The sequence below is a fragment of the Neoarius graeffei genome, chromosome 18, assembly GCF_027579695.1.
Source record: "Neoarius graeffei isolate fNeoGra1 chromosome 18, fNeoGra1.pri, whole genome shotgun sequence".
Taxonomy (NCBI): domain Eukaryota; kingdom Metazoa; phylum Chordata; class Actinopteri; order Siluriformes; family Ariidae; genus Neoarius; species Neoarius graeffei.
The window spans coordinates 22885037-22910019 of record NC_083586.1 but is presented as its reverse complement, the minus strand read 5'-3'; the positions used below and the strand labels follow the sequence as shown (position 1 = coordinate 22910019).

The 24983-nt window shown below is 43.3% G+C and overlaps 1 protein-coding gene across 3 annotated transcripts in view; it reads left to right on the top strand.

Annotated features, from left to right (window-relative positions):
* The window catches only part of palb2 (partner and localizer of BRCA2), a 39073-nt gene extending 26818 nt beyond the window's left edge, over nucleotides 1–12255 (top strand). For 2 of the 3 annotated variants that reach the window (XM_060898560.1, XM_060898559.1), the window contains exons 11-13: nucleotides 2037–2124; nucleotides 2466–2611; nucleotides 11819–12255. In XM_060898560.1, the coding sequence (XP_060754543.1) occupies nucleotides 2037–2124; nucleotides 2466–2611; nucleotides 11819–12053 (469 nt within the window). In that variant the 3' untranslated portion in view covers nucleotides 12054–12255. The remainder of the gene's footprint in view (nucleotides 1–2036; nucleotides 2125–2465; nucleotides 2612–11818) is intronic. The other variant, XM_060898561.1, reaches the window with a different exon arrangement.
* Nucleotides 12256–24983: the final 12728 nt, after the last annotated feature.

Below are 24983 nucleotides of genomic sequence, written 5' to 3'. Positions count from 1 at the left end.
CCATATGTCAAAGCGATGGCCATAAACGAGATTCGCTGAGACCTGTGCGAGACATCGTAGGACGGAAGTAAAACATACAGCGGAAATCAAAGCGACCGACATCTGCCAACGTTGTCAAAAGACGCGCGTGCCCTCCTTCGAATGCTGACGTAATCAAGCCGGAAGTTTTCGCTGCGTCCGAAATCACTCACTGTATCGGGCACTATATATATATACTGTAGTGGGGACGCCATTTTGTAGTGCTGTCCGAAACCTTAGTGAGGATTATGTGGGAAATGCGCTCGGTATAATGTGTATTTATTATTTTGAAAACCCACCAGCCGCCTGATCTGGCACGTTTTAATCGTGCAACAGTAATGACGTAAATACCAGCACGACGGACTCGTCCTTATCCTGTCGTCTTTCCAACTCTTCTCTACGCCACGCTGGTTCGAAGTCGTATGGAATACTCTCCATCACTGATGAAGCTGGCAAATCTCAAAATGAATCTAAATGGGAACGATATGGCGATCTGGCCGCTGTGTAAACAGTTTTCAAAATGGTGGCGCCGACACTTCACATTCGAAGTCTCGCACAAGTCTTGTGCAGATCACGCGGTAAGCGACGCCTGCCGTGGACCAAACGAACTACATTCAACACGGCTAAAAACCGAAAAGGCCGAGAAGTGTAATATAATATGCCAATACGAGTCACGATATAAGGTTAATGGAACTGAAAACGTAATTGAATAACACGTTAATTAAGAAATAAAGCAAGTTTAAAAATGACTTCAGTTCTCCTTTGACAACAAACTCTCTGTGGCTCTAAACAATTTCATATCCTTTGAAACGTCCATTCTGGTTCAGACTTAATATCCAATTAATATGAGACGAAATCAAAAAGAGATGGGGAAAAAAAAACCACTTATTCTCGCATGCTTTTTTTTTTTTGATCACGTCTACAAAATACAGGGTGTTTTTAAAAAAAAAAAAGTTTGATATTATTTGAGATGTAAATATCCCAGAAACTACATAGTCTAGGCAAAAGAAACTGAACAGGCTTAATGTTGAGCGATTATGAGATTTATTCCTCAAAATTTGACTGAGAAATTCAAAAGGTATGTGGATTCCATAGACGATTTCACAAATTTTCAATATTTGCGAACCCGCTCGCTGGTGGTCGTCCAGATCCTTTCGCCCTGCACACACAGCCGTCCTGTTTGAACTTTTTGTGCCGTGTCCGAATCTGCATTGCCTTTGGTGCGTTTTTAGAGAATTCTCTCATAAATGCACGCTGCAGTCTTGTTTGACTGGGTTCGAGCGTACTCTAACACACACACACACACACACACACACACACACACACAGCGCCTTTTTGTTTCCAGTGAATGGCATTTCTGTCCCTAAAAAGATGAAAGCAAAAAAATGTTAAGCATAAAATTTTGACCTGTTTCCACACATGCTGTAAAATTTGAGGACAGTTGAACTAGAATTGGCAAAGTTATTAGATTGTGAAATGATACCAAATGTTTTGAAACAAAACCGCTGTTTGAATAACAACACAAGAAAGAAAGAAATCTTTTACTGACCACATTTTGAAAATAATTTCTTTCTGAATATTGCGGTTTATCGTAGAACTGAGTATCGGCATGTACCTGAGAATTTCTAAAAAGGTGTTTTCATTTTAATATTCACACTGAATTCATTTTTTCCCCCTCTCTCTATTCTAGTTTTGAAAACTCCAGGAACTGAAATCTGTTTCTCAATCAAAAGTCAAGTTCTAAGTGTAAAGGAGAAAATTGAGTTATAAAGATTTAGTTCCGGTATGTGGCGCAGGAGTGTCCCAGCTCGGTATCTGATTACAAACTGAATTGATTAGAATTGCATCAGTTTCTCTAAAACGTGTAACAGCCTGAAGACCAAAGCGTGACGTTCACTGTGCGATCAAGCAGACGAATTTATTTTCGATTTCAGCCACAGAGACATCGGATGGGTTTTCAGCTAGAATTTCGGGTGTTGTAGATATTTATGCCTTTTTTTTTTTCCTGTAAACCACAGGAACATGAAATCAGGCCAGCTGCTTCAGACGATTCGCCTGGCGGGGAGTGTTTCCACGGCAACCTGTCTGAGAGGATACTCCTACAGGGTAGGGGTGGAGAACCCGAATCATACATTTTAAGTGAAGATGGAAACATTTCAGATTTCAGCTGTCTTTTAGCACGACACATCACCTCACCTCTACTGAGGTATGAACTGGACGGATGTACGGTAGCGGAGGTTGAGGAACTGTCAGAGCCAGCTTAGGCCACGCCCACTGGATACAGATAGGGCCACTGTGTTACACACACTACAGTATTGAATCAGTAACAACACTGCCCATATTTTTCCCTACAGATTCATGCACTCATTTATTTATTTTTAATCCATGTTTCCTTTCTCACTGTCTCCCATCGCTTCTCTCTCTCTCTCTCTCTCTCTTTCTCTCAGGGTGTGCTGTGTGTGTTACTGCAGCAAGGGAGTGCGTGCCACGAAGAAACCAGTTCCACACTTTTCACTCTGATCGCCACAAATCCACTCACAGGAAAATATTTCACTCTGAACACCATCACCACCCCATCAGCTCCCACAGAGAGGTAACAGAAAAGAGTCTTTCATCCTACGAAACTACATTCAGCTACATTTTTCCAGACTAATAAACCTAATGCACCATGACCCCTTTCTTCCTGTTTACTGTTTCACCAAACATACACTTGAATTTGATAAATTTTAATATTTAATTATAATTTAACCCCGAGTCCAGTCTCGAGTCCCCAGTGTTCAAGTTCCGGTCGTTAAAAAAACAAAAACTTCGAGTCGAGTCCACTATTGATCCGAGTCCGAGTCCAAGTCCAGGACTCCAGTTGCACCTAGTCATGAAAGTGTTCCGGATTTTCCCAGAATTCCGGATTTTTAGATTTTCATGAAAATTCCTCCGGATTTTTTCCGCTAATGACGAAATATCCGGATATTTGACAAAACTCTTGAAAATCTCCGGTTTTCCAAATGGAGACATTTATTTTTCGGATTTTTCGCGTTCCTATACGCGGCGTAATACTTCGCTTCGTCCTTGCATGGGCGCGGTCCTTAAAGGTGGAGTACGAGATTTTGGAATAACGGCTCCCGCAAGCCATATTTTGAAAAGAAACACGCCCGCCCTTGCCATGCGCCCACCCCCCGCATCTCCACCCCTCCTCCCCCTTATAAAGCCTGAGAAAGTCAGGCTTTATAATGGGTGTCTATTGCGTTACACACCAGTGGAGCTCGTTAAGTTAGAGTGTAGAGAGCTTGGAAAAATAGCTCAAACTTTCTCATTTAAACTGTGTTTTCAGCCCCAATTTTCACTCCACACACATAATTTTCTCAAAAGTAGTAGCCACACTTGTCCTGATTCACACAATGTGTCTACCTACACAATAGGACTTGCAGTTTTTGAATGAGAAGCCTGAAAGTGGGGAGAGGACAGGCGCGCAGCCTCATAGACTCCCATTATAAACTTGGCAGAAAAGTCACTTGTATTTAACTCGCTCTAGTGACCTCATTTTTTTACACTACAGACAAAAAATTACATCAGTGTGTTCAGGAGAGCCTTGTGGCGCTCACTGTGAAAGAATTTTGTGAATATCTCCTTCCGTTTTCGTGTAAATCCCCGTTGTTTGGAGGGAGCGCACTGACAAAATCCTGTGCTCTGTGTGACACTCTGCTCGCAGCGTGCGGGTTGGGGGAGGGGCTGCTCGCTCTCTCACACATACACACACACACACAGAAGGGACGGGCTGCTCGCGGGCTTCAGTCTGATTGACGTGAGAGTATCCAATCATTTTGAGGTGGTACCTCGATATGACTGGATGGCGTTTTTCCTTTATTTTACACTGTAGACTGGATTAAAATATTTCGTTCTTGGGTCAAACCTTCTATTGTACTGCTTGCAACATGGGTGTGAGGAGCTTTTCAAGCAATATGGTAAAAAATACTCCTGAAAAAAATCTCGTACTCCACCTTTAAATAGCCCAAACACAGTTCATTGATTAAAGACAGGTGTTCTTTGTTAACGGCGCGCGTGCCGGAGCTTGTTAGGCGCGCCTTCAGGTGCACGTGCTAAGGTGCGCAGGACTGACACTGTTCTGTGCAAGCGCAACATGATCGCACTAGAAAGCATGATCAAGCTGCCAGTGTAGCTGCAGTCTTTTTAGTTGCGAATTACGAGTATTTCCTCTTGTGTTAATAATTCGCCATGTCAAAACAAGCAAAACTTTCCTCCTTCTTTCGACATGAAAAGAGGTAAGCAATTTATTATATATTTTTTTCCATCAAAGTTGCATTTTGTGGCTTCGAAGCTAAGTTTTATTGCCGTTTCTAGAGCACAACATCAAGAAAACGTGGAAGAAACAGCGATAATGGAAGAGCCGGTTTCTAAGCTGCCTAAACTAGCAATGGGAATTATTTTTTGTTACATAATGCACTCAGGCTGCCAGTCAGTGTGTTACACACACACACACACACACCTGAAAACTCCTAGCTACGCCCCTGATTTACATGAGAAATTTGGTATTCATTGGTGTGTTTAAATTTACAGACAGTATGAACTAATGTAAACAATTGGCTTCAACTGTCTGATTTTTTTTTTCAAAGTAATGAACCGTGTAGCAGGAAAATCACCGCGTTTTCTAAACGCGCTCCTGAAAATTACTCATGAACTAGGGGAATTAAATTTGATATTTTTGACATGTTAATCATTAATGTACATGAAAGAAAAAGGCTTAAAAGTTATAACTTGTTTTAGTGAAAATAAGTACTAGAATGCACTAGAATGCAGGGGTTTGCATGTTATGTTATTAAAATATTTTTGGGGGACGTCCCCCCCCTGCAATCTTAGTTTGACTTTCAAAAGTTCAGGGTTTTTTTTTCTTTGCTCCACTTTCATCTCTATGCACCATGTGACGGCGGCTGTTTTAGCGCCATTAACATTAGTTTGTTCCTGAACATGGCGTATGAACAGGTGAATGTGCTTCTCTTTGTCAGGGAGTGTGAAGTATTCTATCAGAGATGGTTGGGAGACGGATGTAAGTGCAGAAGGTGTGTTTATTAATACAAGTGAAGACGGTAAACAATCCAGAACGGCAGGCAAAATCGTAAAACAGTGAAACAGGCAACAGGTCGAGCGAGGCACAAACAGGCTACCATAGACTCGGCAGAATCAAAGATGAGAAACAGGAAATCAGGAAACCAAACGAGGAAATAAGGCTCAGTAATGTGTCAGCAACGCAACTCAATACTTCACAAAGTAAGTGTGTTTTCACAGTTTTTATATCGGCACGCTGATTGCACCTTAATCCTGTGCAGGTGCAAGTCGTTTACGGCGTGCGTGAGAGTCCGCTTGGCGCGTGCGCTGTCCGGAGCGCACCCGAGAGTCTATCTGATGCACATGCCAAGGTGCGCAGGTGTGACACTCTTGTATGAGATTAGTACAAAAATTAATGTAGATATAAATATCTTAAGTCAAATTATTATGGCATGTTACAAAAAAAAAAAACATCCAAGTCCTCATCTCCGATGTACGAGTCCGAATGCAGTTAATGCACGAGTTTGAGTCCGAGTCATCAGTGCTCAAGTCCAAGTCAAGTCACGAGTCCTTAAAATTAGGGCACGAGTCAGACTCGAGTGCTACAAGCCTGACATCAGCTAATCCTTAAACATTAGTGATTAATTTATGACTATCAGTTTGAAGTGTTATGTTTTGCCATGGAGTCTGGAAATATGAGAGAGGGTTGTTTAGAAATCGAAGCTCGGACTAAATGCACACGTCTCTGTCCAGTCATTTATACCTAGCTTGTTTAAACCCTTTCCTTTCTTGATGAACTGTTTTTTTCAATAACTATAATAGTTTTTATATAAATGGATGTGATTGGATAAGCTGAGGAGCTACAGAAACTCAGATGGCATTTCATGTTTACAAAACTGGAGTCACCAAAATACTGCCCCCCCAAAGTGCTCTGTTCTGTCCGAAATGCTTTCCTGGCTCCAGATGTTGTCCACAACCAGAGCCTAATCTAGGGCGTGTAATACGTGTTTTTTATCTGTCTGTCGCACATCCACTTTTTGGGCGCGAGAGTGATATCGCGTATCTATTCATTTTGTCGCGCATTTATAAGTAGAGGGCGTGTAGTCGCGTTTTACTGAATCTTGTGCGTATCAATTTGTCAGCACCAGCTAGTAAGCACTGCGGTAAATATAGCATTCTTTACACCAATTGGAAAATATCGGAAAGGACCGAAGTATTCCGAATGGTTTATTTAGCGGGTAAAACAGTTTTGTGAACTATTATGTCATTGGTCACTGAACCGGAAGACAGTGTATCTCAACCAATCGTGTGAAGTGTTTTAAAAATACCCAAAAGCACATGGCATATCGTTCTGTCTCATCCAAACATAACAATAAGTTTGTGTACAAATATGATCTTAGAGTAATTATATGACAGTGTGAAGACATACTAATGGCCCTTTTCCACTACCCTTTTTCAGCTCACTTCAGCTCGCTTCAGCTCACTTCAGCCCGACACGGCTCGCGTTTCGACTACCAAAAACCAGCACGACTCAGCTCGCTTCAGCCCTGCTTAGCCCCTAAAACTCGCACCGTTTTGGAGTGGGGCTGAAGCGAGCCAAGCCGTGCCGAGTGAGGCTGGGGGCGTGAGCAGACACTCCCCTGTGCACTGATTGGTGAGGAGGCGTGTCCTCACATGCCCACACACGCCCCGCGAGCGCGCTGGGATCTGTAAACACCGCAAACCCGGAAGAAGAAGAATTACGAATTACGAGAATTTCTGAAGCCTTATGCACCTCGCCTCATCTATACGCTCTTGCCAGTATCTGTCCGCGTTGTCGGTGACAACAAGCCACAGCACCAAGACCAGCAACACTAACGACTCCATGTCCTCCATGTTTATTGTTTACTATCCGGGTCGTGAGACTACCGCTTAAAAGATCACTGAATCAGTGACATACAGAGCATCGTGGACGAGTTCGCGGAGCGCAAGGCTCGTCGTATGCCCTTCAAATAATGCGCGCAGTAGGCTATTGATGTTTTATTATGAGCCATGTACAGTATGTCGCCTAATGTTTTTTTGTTTCTGAGTTACATGTTCGTTTGAAGGACTTAATGTACAAAATAACATAGTTGCACCCCGGAGTGTTGAAATTGGTAAACACAGTGCATTCAGTGAGGTTTGCACCGCCCTCCTTTTATTTCTGACTCTTCCTGTCAGCGTTGCAACCTCTGAGCGCTCATTCGTATGCCCTTCAAATAATGTGCGCAGTATAGGCTATTGATGTTTTATTATGAGCCATGTACAGTATCCTAATGTTTTTTGTTTCTGAGTTACATGTTCGTTTGAAGGACTTGATGTACTAAATAACATAGTTGCACCCGGTAGTGTTGAAATTGGTAAACACCGCAGTTGCGGACATTTTGTAGCCTAAAATGATGTTATGATAAGCTTTAATAAAGGGCCCGGTCATTTGCCCCGCCCCCGGCCCGGCTCTGACTTGTTCCGCCACTGTCACTGATGTCACTGTTTGCGCTGCTTAACGACATCACGTGACGTCCACCCACTTTCGCTAACTCCACCCAATGTGTCCACCCACTTCCAGCCAGCACGGTTCAGCGCGGTTGTAGTCGAAATGCAACTCCAACAGCCCCGCTCAGCTCGACTCAGCTCGACTCGGCACGGCACGGCTCAGCCGCGTTTGTAGTGGAAAAGCGGCATAAGTCATTTGATTCTGATTGATAATGGTTTTTGAAGTTTGAATTTGATATTATTTTCCTAATGCCAATATACAATTAGTTTGATAATGTTTGGTATTATGTAAGTTTTATTTTAAAATATTATGAAATATATTTAATGTGTTCTTGTGTAATTGTAGGTACTGTAAGATTGTAAATGATAGAGATTATATACTTTTTAGGAAGTCTGAATTTTGAGATCATCTCCAGTCATTTATGTCAAAATCTAGTTTAAACATAGGTAGATTGTTTAATGTTTTTCACTTTCATGAAAGGTGGTCTGAACAAAACAAATATGATAGCATTTTTAAATATTTGATAGTGATTTTATTTTATTCAGAAAGTCAGATTTTTCATCTTATTATTAATTAATAGTGGCAAGACTACATGGATTTTAGACTTAACTATATCAAATGATGTAATATTAACCTAGTCATATTTGACATAAGTATGTGCTGAAAATTAGTTATGTAATATTTAGCAGTTATTTCACAAAATCGAGTCATACATGAGCTGATAGCCGATGAGGCGCGTAGTGCTGAGTTGGCTATAAGCCATCTATGACGAGATTGAGTGGAATAACTGTTTTATTATATCCACATTCACTGGATTTTGAGAGCAGAGCTTTTTTTTTTGTATTTTTTGGGTTTTCTTCTTCTTCTTTAGGGTTTTTTGGTAGTTGGCAAACCAACTTAAAAGTGCATTACTGCCACTGGCTGGGCTGGACTGTGGAAGAGGAGATATTGGGGGGAAAACAAACAAAAAACTTTATTCTTTTAGCGATTTCTGTTTCTTTTAAATACTTGATAATTTTTGGAGTTTTTATTCCGTCCTCGGTTGGTTCAGCAACACGCTCTGCCATTTTGTTTTTCTCTACTCATGGTATATGAGCTGATAGCCTAGTAGTAGAGTAGCCAATCAGAGCGCGCGAATGCTCATATCCAGTGAATGTGGATAGAATAAATCCTGTTCTACCACAGTGATGCTCAGTTCTCGAATGTGATTGGTCAGAAAGTATGGATTAATTTTCTTCAGTATAGCAGTAGCTGTGACAGGAGCTTCAGCTATAATTCAAATCACAGGTTTATGTTAATATGTGTGTTCTAATATGTTGTTGTTTCTATCGTAACAGCTCATTCACAGGGACTAATAAACTGCTCATAATCTGACACTAGCAATAAACAGATTGAAATCTATATAGTTATTATTAAAAAAAGTATAATCATTAAGGAGCGGCACGGTGGTGTAGTGGTTAGCGCTGTCGCCTCACAGCAAGAAGGTCCGGGTTCAAGCCCCGTGGACGGCGAGGGCCTTTCTGTGCGGAGTTTGCATGTTCTCCCCGTGTCCGCGTGGGTTTCCTCCGGGTGCTCCGGTTTCCCCCACAGTCCAAAGACATGCAGGTTAGGTTAACTGGTGACTCTAAATTGAGCGTAGGTGTGAATGTGAGTGTGAATGGTTGTCTGTGTCTATGTGTCAGCCCTGTGATGACCTGGCGACTTGTCCAGGGTGTACCCCGCCTTTCGCCCGTAGTCAGCTGGGATAGGCTCCAGCTTGCCTGCGACCCTGTAGAACAGGATAAAGCGGCTACAGATAATGAGATGAGATATTTGATATGCAATATTAACCTAGTCATATTTGAAATGCAACATTATACTACTGGTGGTCAAATTGGTAAAAATAGGCTAGTCACATGATTTATAGTAAAACAGTAACCTAGTCATATAACAGAAAACTAGTCATATTTGTAAGGTTTTGCAGTATATAATTTTTCATATAATTTTTGATCTAAAATCTTTACATTTTTAAAGTTCAGATCTGATCATAATGTTTGTGCAATACTATAAACTGTGGATAAGTGTTTGCTGATATTGTTTTCATATCCCTATTAAAGGATATGTATAGTGCCATAATTATATTATATAGATTAACATCTGATATGAATGTTTGTTACATGTATTTAGTTTCATTAATAAAACTGTTCTGTTTATAGATGTACTCTTGAAAATATCTACCAATGTATTACTTATTTTTCTGTCCCCACTAACTGAAACAAATGAGGGATATTTTTACCCATGTTAATATTTTCTGTCCCCTGTTTCTACAACTAGTGAGGGATCTGTCCCGTATTTTCAAATTCCTAGATTAGGCTCTGACAACACCACAATGCTGATGACGGCTGTTCCAGACCACTGTGACTAATTAAATGTACAACCCCGATTCCAAAAAAGTTGGGACAAAGTACAAATTGTAAATAAAAATGGAATGCAATAATTTACAAATCTCAAAAACTGATATTGTATTCACAATAGAACATAGACAACATATCAAATGTCGAAAGTGAGACATTTTGAAATTTCATGCCAAATATTGGTTCATTTGAAATTTCATGACAGCAACACATCTCAAAAAAGTTGGGACAGGGGCAATAAGAGGCTGGAAAAGTTAAAGGTACAAAAAAGGAACAGCTGGAGGACCAAATTGCAACTCATTAGGTCAATTGGCAATAGGTCATTAACATGACTGGGTATAAAAAGAGCATCTTGGAGTGGCAGCGGCTCTCAGAAGTAAAGATGGGAAGAGGATCACCAATCCCCCTAATTCTGCACCAACAAATAGTGGAGCAATATCAGAAAGGAGGTCGACAGTGTAAAATTGCAAAGAGTTTGAACATATCATCATCTACAGTGCATAATATCATCAAAAGATTCAGAGAATCTGGAAGAATCTCTGTGCGTAAGGGTCAAGGCCGGAAAACCATACTGGGTGCCCGTGATCTTCGGGCCCTTAGACGGCACTGCATCACATACAGGCATGCTTCTGTATTGGAAATCACAAAATGGGCTCAGGAATATTTCCAGAGAACATTATCTGTGAACACAATTCACTGTGCCATCCGCCGTTGCCAGCTAAAACTCTATAGTTCAAAGAAGAAGCCGTATCTAAACATGATCCAGAAGCGCAGACGTCTTCTCTGGGCCAAGGCTCATTTAAAATGGACTGTGGCAAAGTGGAAAACTGTTCTGTGGTCAGACGAATCAAAATTTGAAGTTCTTTATGGAACTCAGGGACGCCGTGTCATTCGGACTAAAGAGGAGAAGGACGACCCAAGTTGTTATCGGCGATCAGTTCAGAAGCCTGCATCTCTGATGGTATGGGGTTGCATTAGTGCGTGTGGCATAGGCAGCTTACACATCTGGAAAGACACCATCAATGCTGAAAGGTATATCCAGGTTCTAGAGCAACATATGCTCCCATCCAGACGATGTCTCTTTCAGGGAAGACCTTGCATTTTCCAACATGACAATGCCAGACCACATACTGCATCAATTACAGCATCATGGCTGCGTAGAAGAAGGGTCCGGGTACTGAACTGGCCAGCCTGCAGTCCAGATCTTTCACCCATAGAAAACATTTGGCGCATCATAAAACGGAAGATATGACAAAAAAGACCTAAGACAGTTGAGCAACTAGAATCCTACATTAGACAAGAATGGGTTAACATTCCTATCCCTAAACTTGAGCAACTTGTCTCCTCAGTCCCCAGACGTTTACAGACTGTTGTAAAGAGAAAAGGGGATGTCTCACAGTGGGAAACATGGCCTTGTCCCAACTTTTTTGAGATGTGTTGTTGTCATGAAATTTAAAATCACCTGATTTTTCTCTTTAAATGATACATTTTCTCAGTTTAAACATTTGATATGTCATCTATGTTCTATTCTGAATAAAATATGGAATTTTGAAACTTCCACATCATTGCATTCCGTTTTTATTTACAATTTGTACTTTGTCCCAACTTTTTTGGAATCGGGGTTGTACAAAGTACAACGGAACTAGACTACAGCACTATCATATTTAAAGAAATAGGTTTCTAATGTATTAGAGCTGCAGTTTACTTTTATAATTATTTGAGATGGAAGATGAGATCTTTAGGAATGTGAAATGAGAATTTCGGAGCATACTGTATGTATTGTTTATTCTACATTTTTTAAAAAATGAACTGTTTTTCCTTCTCTAATTGCTCCCAGGTTGATAGACGGTGATGTGTGTGAATCTGCGCTCGTGGGTGTTTTCCAGTCAGGTTTGGCTATCTGGAACCTCACAGGGGGCGTGGCCTGTGTGTATGCAAACGAGCCCGCAGAAGTGTGCCGCCTGGTGCGGTGGGCGGGGCCGAACACACTCCTCACCGGATACCTGAACGGGGACGTTAACATCTATCAGTTTAAACCTCCAGAGGACAGAAGGGAGTTAAAGGACTCTTAATGAGAACAGCACGTTTCAGAAAATAAATGATCCAAAAGAAGGTCTATAACCTGAGACAAGATTTCCTTCAGTTCAATAAAATGCACGTCTAATACACGCAGCATGCACTAAATGTTTGTGATAAATTTAATATGTTCTGTTTCAGGATGACTGAAGTTTCAATTTTACTTGCAAAATAAATATTACTTTTAGAAGCACATTATTAAGACCTTGTCCTGTGAGGAGTGTGGATTAATGTGTACTGTGTTTTATAAATGTTTGTTTCATTGTGTCAAGTTTGGACTTGCCATAAAAATTCATGAGGAAGAAAGCACAGGCGGCACGGTGGTGTAGTGGTTAGTGCTGTCGCCTCACAGCAAGAAGGTCCGGGTTCAAGCCCCGTGACTGGCGAGGGCCTTTCTGTGTGGAGTTTGCATGTTCTCCCCGTGTCCGCGTGGGTTTCCTCCGGGTGCTCCGGTTTCCCCCACAGTCCAAAGACATGCAGGTTAGGTTAACTGGTGACTCTAAATTGACCGCAGGTGTGAGTGTGGATGGTTGTCTGTGTCTAAGGGCCTCTGCATGCTCTTGCGACAAGGCTTTCGCAGATAGCTTTTCGCAGACAGTTGTAATTTATCGTTGAGCGGGGAGTAATAGGCGTGCGCGATGTTATTCACCGCCACAACGCAAGGGGGCGCGAAGTCGTGAAATCGCTAGGAGTAGTTGGTGGGTGTGGTTAGTGGAGTGTTTATCCTCCAGTTACTTATAATGACTAGAACTGGAGTCGTATAGATGTACGTACTTCCTCACTTCCTTGATCAACCGCTCTTCGTGCTGCTCCATCTTCGCTCGTGTTTTTAAAAATGGCGGTCGTGAAAACAAACCAAACCGGGAAAGTAGGGAAGCGGAAGTGCGTGTACAGCAGATGTAGAGTGGACCAATCAGAGCCCTCTTGTCTGCAACGCTGTCTGCGAGGCTTCTGCGGTGGTCACAATTTTTGGGAGGTGCGTGCAGAGCGTCTGCGAAAGGGGGGGGGGCTACGCAGACGCCATCTGCGACGCTATCTGCGAGGACTGCTTTGTCAGCATAAATTGGCCTTATGTGTCAGTCCTGTGATGACCTGGCGACTTGTCCAGGGTGTACCCCGCCTTTCGCCCGTAGTCAGCTGGGATAGGCTCCAGCTTGCCTGCGACCCTGTAGAACAGGATAAAGCGGCTAGAGATAATGAGATGAGATATATATATATATATATATATATATATATATATATATATATATATATTTTATTCAATCATGCATTTATTTATTTTTTTAATTGGGGACCAAGTTCTAATATGATTTGACTTCAGTTTAACTGCTGTTTAGTGTTTGTTTGTAATTAATTTTATATTTGAAGGCACAGTACTCCAGTAGGTGGTGTTAAGCATGTCAAGGTTATTCTCTTGAAGTTGATGGGCCAAAGGTGTTCATTTTTATTCTTTTCTTTTTTTAAAAATATGGTCATGGAATGATTTTAACATATTAACGTATTTTTCTGTTCTAAAGGTTGAATAATATTTACACCACAGCGCTGTCAATCAGAAGATGGTTCAGAAGGTGTTGATTAATAATTGATGCGGTGAAGTTTTCAGGAAGGAGAATTGTCTTTAATTAACATTTATGGAAGGAGTCTCCAGAACATCGTCATCTTCAGATCAGAGGGGTTTACACATCTTTGCGGTTTTGTGATAGAGTGAGGAGCTGTACTATTTTATTTTATTTATTATTATATATTTTTTGTCTTATCAACTTTGAGAGAATAAAGAGAAGCTGGTGAGGGAACAACTGTTTATATCTGCTGTAATGTCAGTCAGAACTTGTTTTGAAAACATTCGTCATTAAATATAATTATAACCTGATAAAAAGATGACATGCTCATGAATAAATTCATACTTATTATTATTAATAACAATAATAAAATAGTAATCGATGGCAAATTCCTGTGTTATAAGAGGAATAATATATTTATGGAAGCAATAATACATTTATGAAATAATATTTTATTCATAAGGAGCATGTCATGAACACTTCAGGGTGTGTGATTATTTTCCTATAGCAGTATGCCCCCTAGTGTTCAATTCCTTTAATTAATTAATGATCGAATAATTGACCTGAATCAGTCTTAAATGCTTTTAAGAATAAAACGCCTGACTGCTGTGAAATAATATAATTTTAACATAAAATACTAACAGTATTAGAGAAGAATTCTTTTCCTATTTTCTATAATGGCTGTCTTTAGGAGGTTAATGTAGATGAGTTAGCCTAGCAGAGCATAATGGCCAACCCCAGTAGATCCGGTTGCACAACACAGCCATGCCCTTCTAGAGGGGTCTGGGGCATGCCCCCCCCAAAAAAAAACTATAAAATGGTGCATTCTGAGTGCCATATTTGAAGAAAATTGATCGGGAAATCGGACCAACGTACTTCTCAAAATGCTGCCTTGATGCTGGATGATCCAACGACCAAGTCACCTTGAACTTATCGTAGCAAATTTTTTTTTCTTCGGAGTTTTCATTGTTCACAATGAAATAGTGAATAGTGCCGGTTCTGGAACCAAACTCCTGGAGAGGGGTTGGACACTGTCCTTTTCCAGAGTTGTCCAGGGTGAGAGGCGCCGGGCAGGTGTGGGGATACACATGAGCCCCCGGGTGAGCACTGCTGTATTGGACTTCTCCCCGGAGAACGAGAGGGTCACCTCTATGTGACTGCAAGTCGCTGAGACGTAAACTCTGTTGTTTGTGTTTATGCACCAAACAGCAGTGCAGAGTATTCGGCCTTCTTGGAGTCACTGGGTGGTGTCCTGGAAGGGGTGCCACCTGGGGACTCCATAGTTCTCCTGGGGGACTTCAATGCTCACATGGGCAATGATGGAGAAAACTGGAGGGGGCGATTGGGAGGAACGGCCTGCCTGATCGAAACCCGAGCGGTATTTTGTTGTTGGACTAATGTGCTCGTCATGGACTGGCTATGACAAACGCCATGTTCGAACATAAGGTGGTGTATAAGTGTACCTGGTATAACACCTTAGGCCAAAGATCGATGATCGACTTTTTGGTCGTATCTTCAAATCTGAGGCCGTATGTCTTGGACACTCGGATGAAGAGAGGAGCAGAGCTTTCAACTGATCACCACCTAGGGGTGAGTTGGACCGGATGGTGGGTTGAGGCTGCCGGACAGACCTGGCAAACCCAAGCATGTAGTGAGGGTGAACTGGGAACGTCTCCTCTGTCCTCTGTCCATGGGGTCCTCTGTCCATGGGGTCTTCAGTTCCCACCTCCGAAAGAGCTTTTCATGCATTCTGGGAGAGGTTGGGGACATGGAATCCAAATGGACCATGTTCAAAGCCTCCATTGAAGAGGCAGCTGATAGGAGCTGTGGCTGAAAGGTCGTTGGTGTCTGTCGTGGCGGTAATCTAAGAACCCGCTGGTGGACACCGGCGGTGAAGGAAGCTGTAAAGCTGAAGAAATAGGCCTTTCGGGCTTGGTTGGCCCAGGGGTCCCTTGAGGCAGGAGGCAGGTACCGGGAGGCCAGAAGGGCTGCAGCTTTGGCAGTTGCTGAAGCAAAAACCTAGGTGTGGGAGAAGTTCAGGGAGGCCATGGAAAAGGATTTTTGGTTGACCTCAGGGAAGTTTTGGCAAACCGTTTGGCAACTCAGGAAGGGGAAGCAGAGCTTGCCTCAGGCTGTGCACAGCTGGGGAGGAGAACTGCTGACCCAAACTGGGGATATTATCAGGCAGTGGAAGGAGCACTTTGGGGGAACTCCTGAACCCATCCTACATGTCCTCCATGGAGGAAGTGGAATCTTAGTGCTCGGCGGAAGCTTCACCCATATCTCTAGCAGAGGTTACTAAGGTAGTCAAGAAGCTTCTCAGTGGCAAGGTGCCAGGGGTGGATGAGATTCGCCTTGAGAGGCTGAAGGCTCTGGACATTGTTGGGCTGTCTTTGCTGACACACCTCCTCAATGTCGGGTATAATGCCTGTGGAGTGGCAAACTGGGGTGGTGGTTGCTCTTTTTAAAAAGGGGGACTGGAGAGTGTGCTCCAATTATAGGCGTAATCACATTGCTCAGCCTCCCCGGGAAAATTTATTCCAGGTTGCTGGAAAGGAGGCTCTGACTGATTGTCGAATCTCAGATTCAGGAAGAGCAATGCAGATTCTGTCCTGGCCGTGGAACGGTGGACCAGCTCTTTACCCTGGCAGGGTTGTTGGAGGGTTCATGGGAGTATGACCAGCCAGTCTACATGTGTTTTGTAGATTTGGAAAAGGCTTATGGCCGTGTCCTCCAGGGACTCTTGTGGGGGGCACTTTGGATGTATGGGGTATTGAAGTCATTGCTATGAGCCATCCGGCCCTGGTACAGCCAGGTGAGCTGTGTCCATGTTCTTGGCACAAAGTCAAACACATTTCTGGTGGGTATTGGACTCCGCCAAGGCTGCCCCTTGTCATCGATCCTGTTTGTGATATTCATGGATGGGACCTCAAGGTGCAGCTGGGATGAGGAGGGTGTCAGATTTGGGAACCTCAGAACTGCATCTCTTCTCTTTGCAGATGATGTGGTTCTGTTGGCTTCTTTAGAGCGTGACCCTCAGCATGCACTGGGACAGTTTGCAGCCAAGACCAAAGCGGCTGGGATGAGAGTCAGCACTGCCAAATCTGAGGCGATGGTTCTCTGCTGGAAAATGGTGGAGTGCTCCCTCCAGGTTGGGAGTGAGTTGCTGCCCCAAGTGAAGTAGTTCAAGTATCTTGGGGTCTTGTTCATGAGTGACTGCAAAATGGAGCGTGAGGTGGACAGGTGGATTGGGGCGGTGTACCAGACTGTCATGGTGAAGAGGAAGCTGAGTCAGAAAGCAAAGCTTTTGATTTACCTGTCAATCTACGTTCCAACCCTCACCTATGGTCATGAGCTTTGGGTAGTGACCAAAAGGATGAGATTGCGGATACAAGCGGCTGAATTGAGCTTTCTCTGTAGGGTGGCTGGGCTCACCCTTCGAGATAGGGTGAGGAGCTCAGACATCCAGAGGGATCTTGTAGTAGAGTCATTGCTCCTTCATTTCGAAAGGAGTCGGCTGAGGTGGTTCGGGCATCTGATTCGGATGCCTCCTGGGTGCCTTCCTTTGGATGTTTTGCGGGCACGTCCAACTGGGAGGAGACCTCGGGGTAGACCCAGAACATGCTGGAAAGATTATACCGTATATCTCATCTGGCCTGGGGAGCCCCCAGGAGGAACTGGAAAGTGTTGCTGGGGAGAGGGATGCCTGGAATACCCTGCTTAGCTTGCTGCCACCACAACCTTGGATAAGTGGAAGAAAATGGATGGACAGACGGATGGTTTTTAGAACTAAAATCGGTAGGCAGTATTTGCCTGTCAAAATTGGTAGACTACCGTGTGAATTGGTAGAGTTGGCAAGTATGGCATTGCAGGATGGCTAATACTGAACTGTTAGAAATGACATGCTTATGTGCTGTGGTTTTATGGAGTTTTCCTCCTAGCTTTAATCAAGAGTGTTTTTTTTTTTCAATTTTAAATCATGTTAATTTCATGTTCTGATTTTGCAATATTTTCCTTCAAAACCTGCCCCCTCTCTCAAATAGCCCCTGCTTTATTAAATGTAGCCAAATGTGCATTATTGTCATTATTTAGCCTTTAATGTTTTGTATAATTAGCATTTTAGTGTATTTTAATAAAACTGTGAGAAACTGCTGAAGTCTGCACTACCGAAGATCAGCACGCCCAGGCTCCTGCCTTTGCCTGCCACCCAGCACGAGGACGGCTTGCAGACAGGAGTGAAGTGGCAAGGATGAGAGTCAGCACCTCCAAGTCTGAGACCATGGTTCTCTGTCTGAAAATGGTGGCGTGCTCCCTCCGGGTTAGGAGTGAATTGCTGCCCCAAGTGAAGTAGTTCAAGTATCGCGGGGTCTTGTTCACAAGTGATGGTAAAATGGAGCGTGAGATGGACAGGCAGATTGGGACGGCATTAGCAGTAATGCGTGTATTGTACCGGACCATCATGGTGAAGAGGGAGCTGAGCCGGAAGGCAAAGCTTTTAATTTACCAGTCAATCTATGTTCCAACCCTCACCTATGGTAATGAGCTTTGGGTCGTGACCAAAAGGATGAGATTGTGGATATAAGCGGTTGAAATGAGCTTGCTCCATAGGGTCGCTGGGCTCCCCCTTAGATATACGGTGAGCAGCTCAGACATCCAGAGGGATCTCATTACATTACATTACATTTAGCAGATGCTGTTATCCAGAGCGATGTACAACGAGTGCAAAAGTCAGGTACACAAAGTGCTGAACTTCTAGACAAGAAAGTTCTAGTGCCAACTGAACAAGTGACAGCAATACCTAGTGTAATATGCTGTTGAAATCCCAATACTCAAACATTCAAGGAAACAAACCAACCATATAAAGCAGGGGTCACCAAACTACGGCCCGCGGGCCAGATCCGGCCCGCCACCCCCCTTTGACCGGCCCCCCAGCCCCTCTGCCCCCCATCACTTGAACCGGCCCTATGAGGCAATCCCCAAAAGTGGTCATGGCCTATTTTTTTAAATTGCTTTTCGGCAAATAATAACATGTCTGCATCTTGTATTTTGTTGATTTTATCAATTAAATTGATATTTAGTTATAAAATGAACTATTCATATTTTCCGAATTTTCGTCATATGCTCGCAATCAAGCAGTGACAGGCAGCGCACGCGCAGAGAACTGTCAGTGTTCAGGACAGCAAAATGGCTAGCGGTAAGCGAAAAGCTGACAGAGAGTGCAGAGTTTTTAAACAACAGTGGACCACCGATTATTTTTTCGTTCAGTGTAAGCAGGGTTCGAAGTATAAATTTGACCCTATGGGGGTCTCTATTTAAAAAAAAAAGCAATGCATACTCGCTCTCCTGGACCAGCGCACTTTTGCGCACTGCAGTGCACAGCTTTCACACACAGGCGCGCGCATGCACGCACCCACACACACACGGTGTTGCATATAGTTAAACAAATTATATATATATTGTATATATATATATATAATTATATATATTGTTAAACAAAAGAAGATCGTTGTGAGATAGAGGACAAGTCTTCTTCGGACTTAACTTCACATTCGATTTCGCAGGCTGCAAATTTCAGTTTGCGCGCATAGTGGTGTGGTGGTGAAGTACAGCCGTACATGTTGCGGTTTAATAACACGTTCAATACAAAGTTATGGCTGCATGGTGATCGGAAATGAAATGAGTTTTATTTATATTTATATGGTGATATAGGCTATTCAAGCTTATTATGGTGGTATATGACGTATTTGAGAGACTTCCACAGAAAATTAAGTTTGCTTCTTTCATGGGAGCCTGAGGGAATGGGAGCTCAGCTCCCATTGGCTCCCACGTAATTCGAACTATGAGTGTAAGGACCGTGCAGTTTGTCTTGTATGTAAAGAAAGTGTGTCGGTTTTCAAAGAATATAATCTGCGTCGTCACTACGAAACACGCCACAAAGAGTATGTTAGTTTGCGAGGGCAAACAAGAGAAGACAGGATTCGGAGGATGAAATGCGGACTGGCTGCACAACAGAATGTATTCCTTCGCCAAACCCAGATCAACCAGGCTGCTGTCCGAGCTAGCTATAAGGTAGCTCACCTACTAGCTACCCATGGAAAGCCGTTTACTGATGGGGACTTTGTTAAAGTATGCGTGCTTGCTGTGGCCGAGGAGGCGTGTCCCGACAAGAAGGATGCGCTCGACGCGGTGAGTCTCTCCGCATCTACTATGACCAGGCGAACCGAAGATTTGGGGGACAACGTGTATGACCAGCTGAATGAGAAAGCGTCAGAATTCGAGTTTTTTGCTTTGGCCATGAGAGCAATGACGTGCAGGACACAGCACAACTGCTGTGATCTATTGCTCATATTATTATAATTTCACTGTTTTTTTAAAATGTATTTATTTTATAGGCCTATTTATTTGACCTTTATTAAGTGCTGCATACAATTATTATTTATATTATTAATAATATCAACAGGCCTACCTACAATTTATAATTTTCCACTCATCTTTGCCAGTGTCAATCACCTCAAATAGGCAGATGTTTCTTACCTTGACAGCTTTGATGTTATTTTTATTAGAAAACAAATAAATGGAATATCTGTGGTATTTCAAATTAAAACAAAGTGTGAAGACTCAATTACTACTTTTGCAAACCACTAGTAAAGATAAACAAATATGTGCCAGGAATCAAGTGTTGATATAGTAGTGGGGGATATAGTAGTGGGGATATAGTAGTGTGGGTATAGTAGTGGGGATATAGTAGTGGGGATATAGTAGTGGGGATATAGTAGTGGGGATGGCTGTGCCAGGCTAGTAATCTCTACTACACAATGAGGCCTGCTGGTGGTCATATTTGTCTGGGCCATACAATTCTATGTGATATAGCTGACCCGACCCCGGCCCCCCATCACAGTCAGGAACGACAATGTGGCCCCCAGAGAAAAAAGTTTGGTGACCCCTGATATAAAGTATCACTAAATAGAGAACTCAAAACAGCTAATCCCAGGTTAGACCATACACAGCCTGGGTTGGTCTAGATCGAAAGGCAGTTACGCAGTGGGCAGGGAAGAACGGGAGAGGTGCAGCATGAAGAGGTGAGCCGTCAGTCTGCGCTTGAAGGTGGACAGGGAGTCAGCAGTTCTGACCTCAATGGGAAGGTAATTCCACTGCAAAAAATTATATCTTAAGTGAAAATATCTTGAAAATAGTTGAAACGATCTAGCATTTCCTATTAGAAGAATACAAGACACTAATTCTGAGATTATTAAACCTAGTTCTAGATTGCAACCAACTTCATTCTAAGATGTCTTATCAAGTAAAAATATCTGCCCATGCAGCAATATAATTTCACTAGTATTAAGTAATTTTCTCCTCAAATTCAGTTTTCAATTTTTTGCAGTGTCCACCAATGGGGAACCAAGACAGACAGTAGTCTTGTATGGGCTGGGCAGGAGAGGAGGAGGGGCCAAGCAACCAGTAGTAGCGGAGTGTAGGGATTTGGCTGGTGTATTGGGGCGGAACAGACTCTGGAGGTATGCTGGCCCTAACCCCTTGAGAGCCTGGTAAGCTCGCACCAATGTCTTAAATTTGATATGAGCTGCAGTAGGTAGCCAGTGCAATTTGGCAAGCAGAAGGGTGACATGGGAAGAACGAGGGAGGTTGTAGACCTCAGCAGTGCTTTGTGTTTTTTCATTGTAAGAGGTTTAGTCTCACAGAAATATTTTCCAGAGACAAATAAAATATGAGCTTGTGGCAAATTTGCTGCAAACATTAAACATTCTAGCAAACCTGTGGCAAAAAATACAGAATTTAGAATCAACTGTTTGCCACAAGTTTTCCACAGAGTTAGCCAGAAGTCCACCACAAACCGACTTTGCATGTGGAAATATGACCACAACTGTCTGACAGGAACATAACATTTTTGTAAGGGATCCTCCACAATAACTTTGCAATCAAAAGTCTAATAAATGTCAGGTTTTATTTGAGACTAGCAAAACAGGAGCAGCCGAGCCTCATGGTGCCATGTCCGACATCTTGTGTACAGTACAGTATTCTCTATTTAGCCTTTTTTGGAGTTTTAATAAATGTTTTACTAGACTCCATGAGTGTGTATGTCCCTGTCCCACATTCTGCAGTTCTCAGTAGGTTCGGTGATTAGAGTTGGGTTTGTTCTCCTTGACAAGTTCAGTTGCAGGTTTCTGGTAATGTTTCAAATCAAAATGTATTGATCAAGTGCTAAAATGTTGGTTTTCAACTTCCAAATATGTGTCCACTGGTGAATAACTAAATAACTGTTTACGAAATGATTGTTGTGGTCTTGCATTTCCATACCCATATATTGGGATAATGACTTACTCACTGTAGTTTATTTTCTCTTACTTATGTGGAGGGGGTGGCATGGTGGTGTAGCACAGCTTTTCTCAACTGGGGTGCCGTCTGGCTTTGTTAGAGGTGCCATCAAAAAATTATATATTCTAACATTGAAATAAATAAAATTAATTAAAATTCCAAAAAACAATAGTTACACTAGTGCAGATCATCACTGCCTCATGCATCATCAAAATTTGTCTCACGGCCCCCTTTCCCATGTCACAAAGTCACTGCCGGGGTCAGCGTGACTGCGTATATTTTATATGGGGGTGCCTTGAGAATTTGCATACTTCTGAAGGGTGCTGTGATTGAAAAAAAGGTTGAGAAACGCTGGTATAGCGGTTAGCACTGTCACCTCACAGCAAGAAGGTCCTGGGTTCGAGCCCAGCGGCCGACAAGGGCCTTTCTGTGTGGAGTTTGCATGTTCTCCCCATGTCTGTGTAAGGCATTTAAAATTAGGTTCTACCACTTAATCAGTTTCTGAGGTGAAACCTGACATACAATCACTGCAAGAGAGAAAACAAGTTCTCACTCAACCCCCTGTACAAACTGAGATTCAGAATTAACATTGATTTATGGTGACATTATTAGCATCTGCAGTTTTTGTAGGCTCCTGGTTACTTATTGACAAAAAAAGAGAACTATTTAAAAGTAAGAATCTCATTTAGCTTAACTTCTTTTTTTTAAATATATCTATCCAAAATCAGAGGGAAGTACATGTAGAGAGCTTGGGAATTAAGCTAAGAGAGATGAGACTGAGATGGTATGGGCACATCCTGAGAAGAGATGCAGAGTATGTGGAAAGGAGAACGTTGAGGATGGAGCTGCCAGGCAAATGAAAACGAGGAAGGCCAAAGAGGAGATACATGGATGTGGTGAGAGAGGACATGAAAGTGGCAGGTGTGGTAGAGAAGGATGCGGAAGACAGGAAGCAATGGAGACGAAAGATCCACTGTGGCGACCCCTAATCGGGAGCAGCCAAAAGAAGAAGAAGATCTAACCAAAATCTTTTGGACAGTGTCACTGCGCCTGCTTGCACTAAAAACTCCACTCCCCAGAATTAATAGCGGCCTTCAAATATGTCCACCACAGACTACAGCACCCACCCTGCACCTAGTCATGTCCAGATGAAGCTTCATGAAACACTGAGGGGCGGCACGGTGGTGTAGTGGTTAGCACTGTCGCCTCATAGCAAGAAGGTCCTAGGTTTGAGCCCTTTCTGTGTGGAGCTTTCAAGTTCTCGCCGTGTCTGCGTGGGTTTCCCCTACAGTCCAAAGACATGCAGCTTAGGTTAATTGGCGGCTCTAAATTGACCGTAGGTCTGAATGGTTGTTTGTCTCTATGTCAGCCCTGCGATAACCTGGCAACTTGTCCAGGGTGTACCCCCACCTCTTGCCTATAGTCAGCTGGGATAGAATCCAACTTGCCTGCGACCCTGGAGAACAGGATAAGCAGCTACAGATGATGGATGGATATTAATAGCGGCCTTCAAATATGTCCACCACAGACTATAGCACCCACCCTGCACCTCGTCATGTCCAGATGAAGCTTCATGAAACACTGAGGGGCGGTACGGTGATGTAGTGGTTAGCACTGTCGCCTCACAGCAAGAGGGTCCTGGGTTTGAGCCCTTTCTGTGTGGAGTTTGCAAGTTCTCGCCATATCCGCATGGGTTTCCCCTACAGTCCAAAGACATGCAGCTTAGGTTAATTGGCGGCTCTAAATTGACTGTAGGTGTGATGGTTGTTTGTCTCTATGTCAGCCCTGTGATAACCTGGCGACTTGTCCAGGGTGTACCCCGCCTCTCGCCTATAGTCAGCTGGGATAGAATCCAACTTGCCTGCGACCCTGGAAAACAGGATAAGCGGCTACAGATGATGGATGGATGGATGGATGGATGGATATTAATAGCAGCCTTCAAATATGTCCACCGCAGACTACAGCACCCACCCTGCACCTAGTCATGTCCAGATGAAGCTTCATGAAACACTGAGGGGCGGTACGGTGATGTAGTGGTTAGCACTGTCACCTCACAGCAAGAAGGTCCTGGGTTTGAGCCCTTTCTGTGTGGAGTTTGCAAGTTCTCGCCGTGTCTGTGTGAGTTTCCCCTACAGTCCAAAGACATGCAGCTTAGGTTAATTGGCGGCTCTAAATTGACCGTAGGTCTGAATGGTTGTTTGTCTCTATGTCAGCTCTGCGATAACCTGGCGACATGTCCAGGGTGTACCCCACATCTCGCTCATAGTCAGCTGGGATAGGATCCAACTTGCCTGCGACCCTGGAGAACAGGATAAGCGGCTACAGATGATGGATGGATATTAATAGCGGCCTTCAAATATGTCCACCACAGACTACAGCACCCACCCTGCACCTCGTCATGTCCAGATGAAGCTTCATGAAACACTGAGGGGCGGTACGGTGATGTACAGTAGTGGTTAGCACTGTCGCCTCACAGCAAGAAGGTCCTGGGTTTGAGCCCTTTCTGTGTGGAGTTTGCAAGTTCTCGCCGTGTCTGTGTGAGTTTCCCCTACAGTCCAAAGACATGCAGCTTAGGTTAATTGGCGGCTCTAAATTGACCGTAGGTCTGAATGGTTGTTTGTCTCTGTGTCAGCCCTGCGATAACCTGGCGACTTGTCCAGGGTGTACCCCGCCTCTCGCTCATAGTCAGCTGGGATAGAATCCAACTTGCCTGCGACCCTGGAGAACAGGATAAGCGGCTACAGATAATGGATGGATATTAATAGCGGCCTTCAAATATGTCCACCACAGACTACAGCACCCACCCTGCACCTAGTCATGTCCACATGAAGCTTCATGAAACACTGAGGGGCGGTACGGTGATGTAGTGGTTAGCACTGTCGCCTCACAGCAAGAAGGTCCTGGGTTTGAGCCCTTTCTGTGTGGAGTTTGCAAGTTCTTGTTGTGTCTGTGTGAGTTTCCCCTACAGTCCAAAGACATGCAGGATAGGTTAATTGGCGGCTCTAAATTGACCGTAGGTGTGATGGTTGTTTG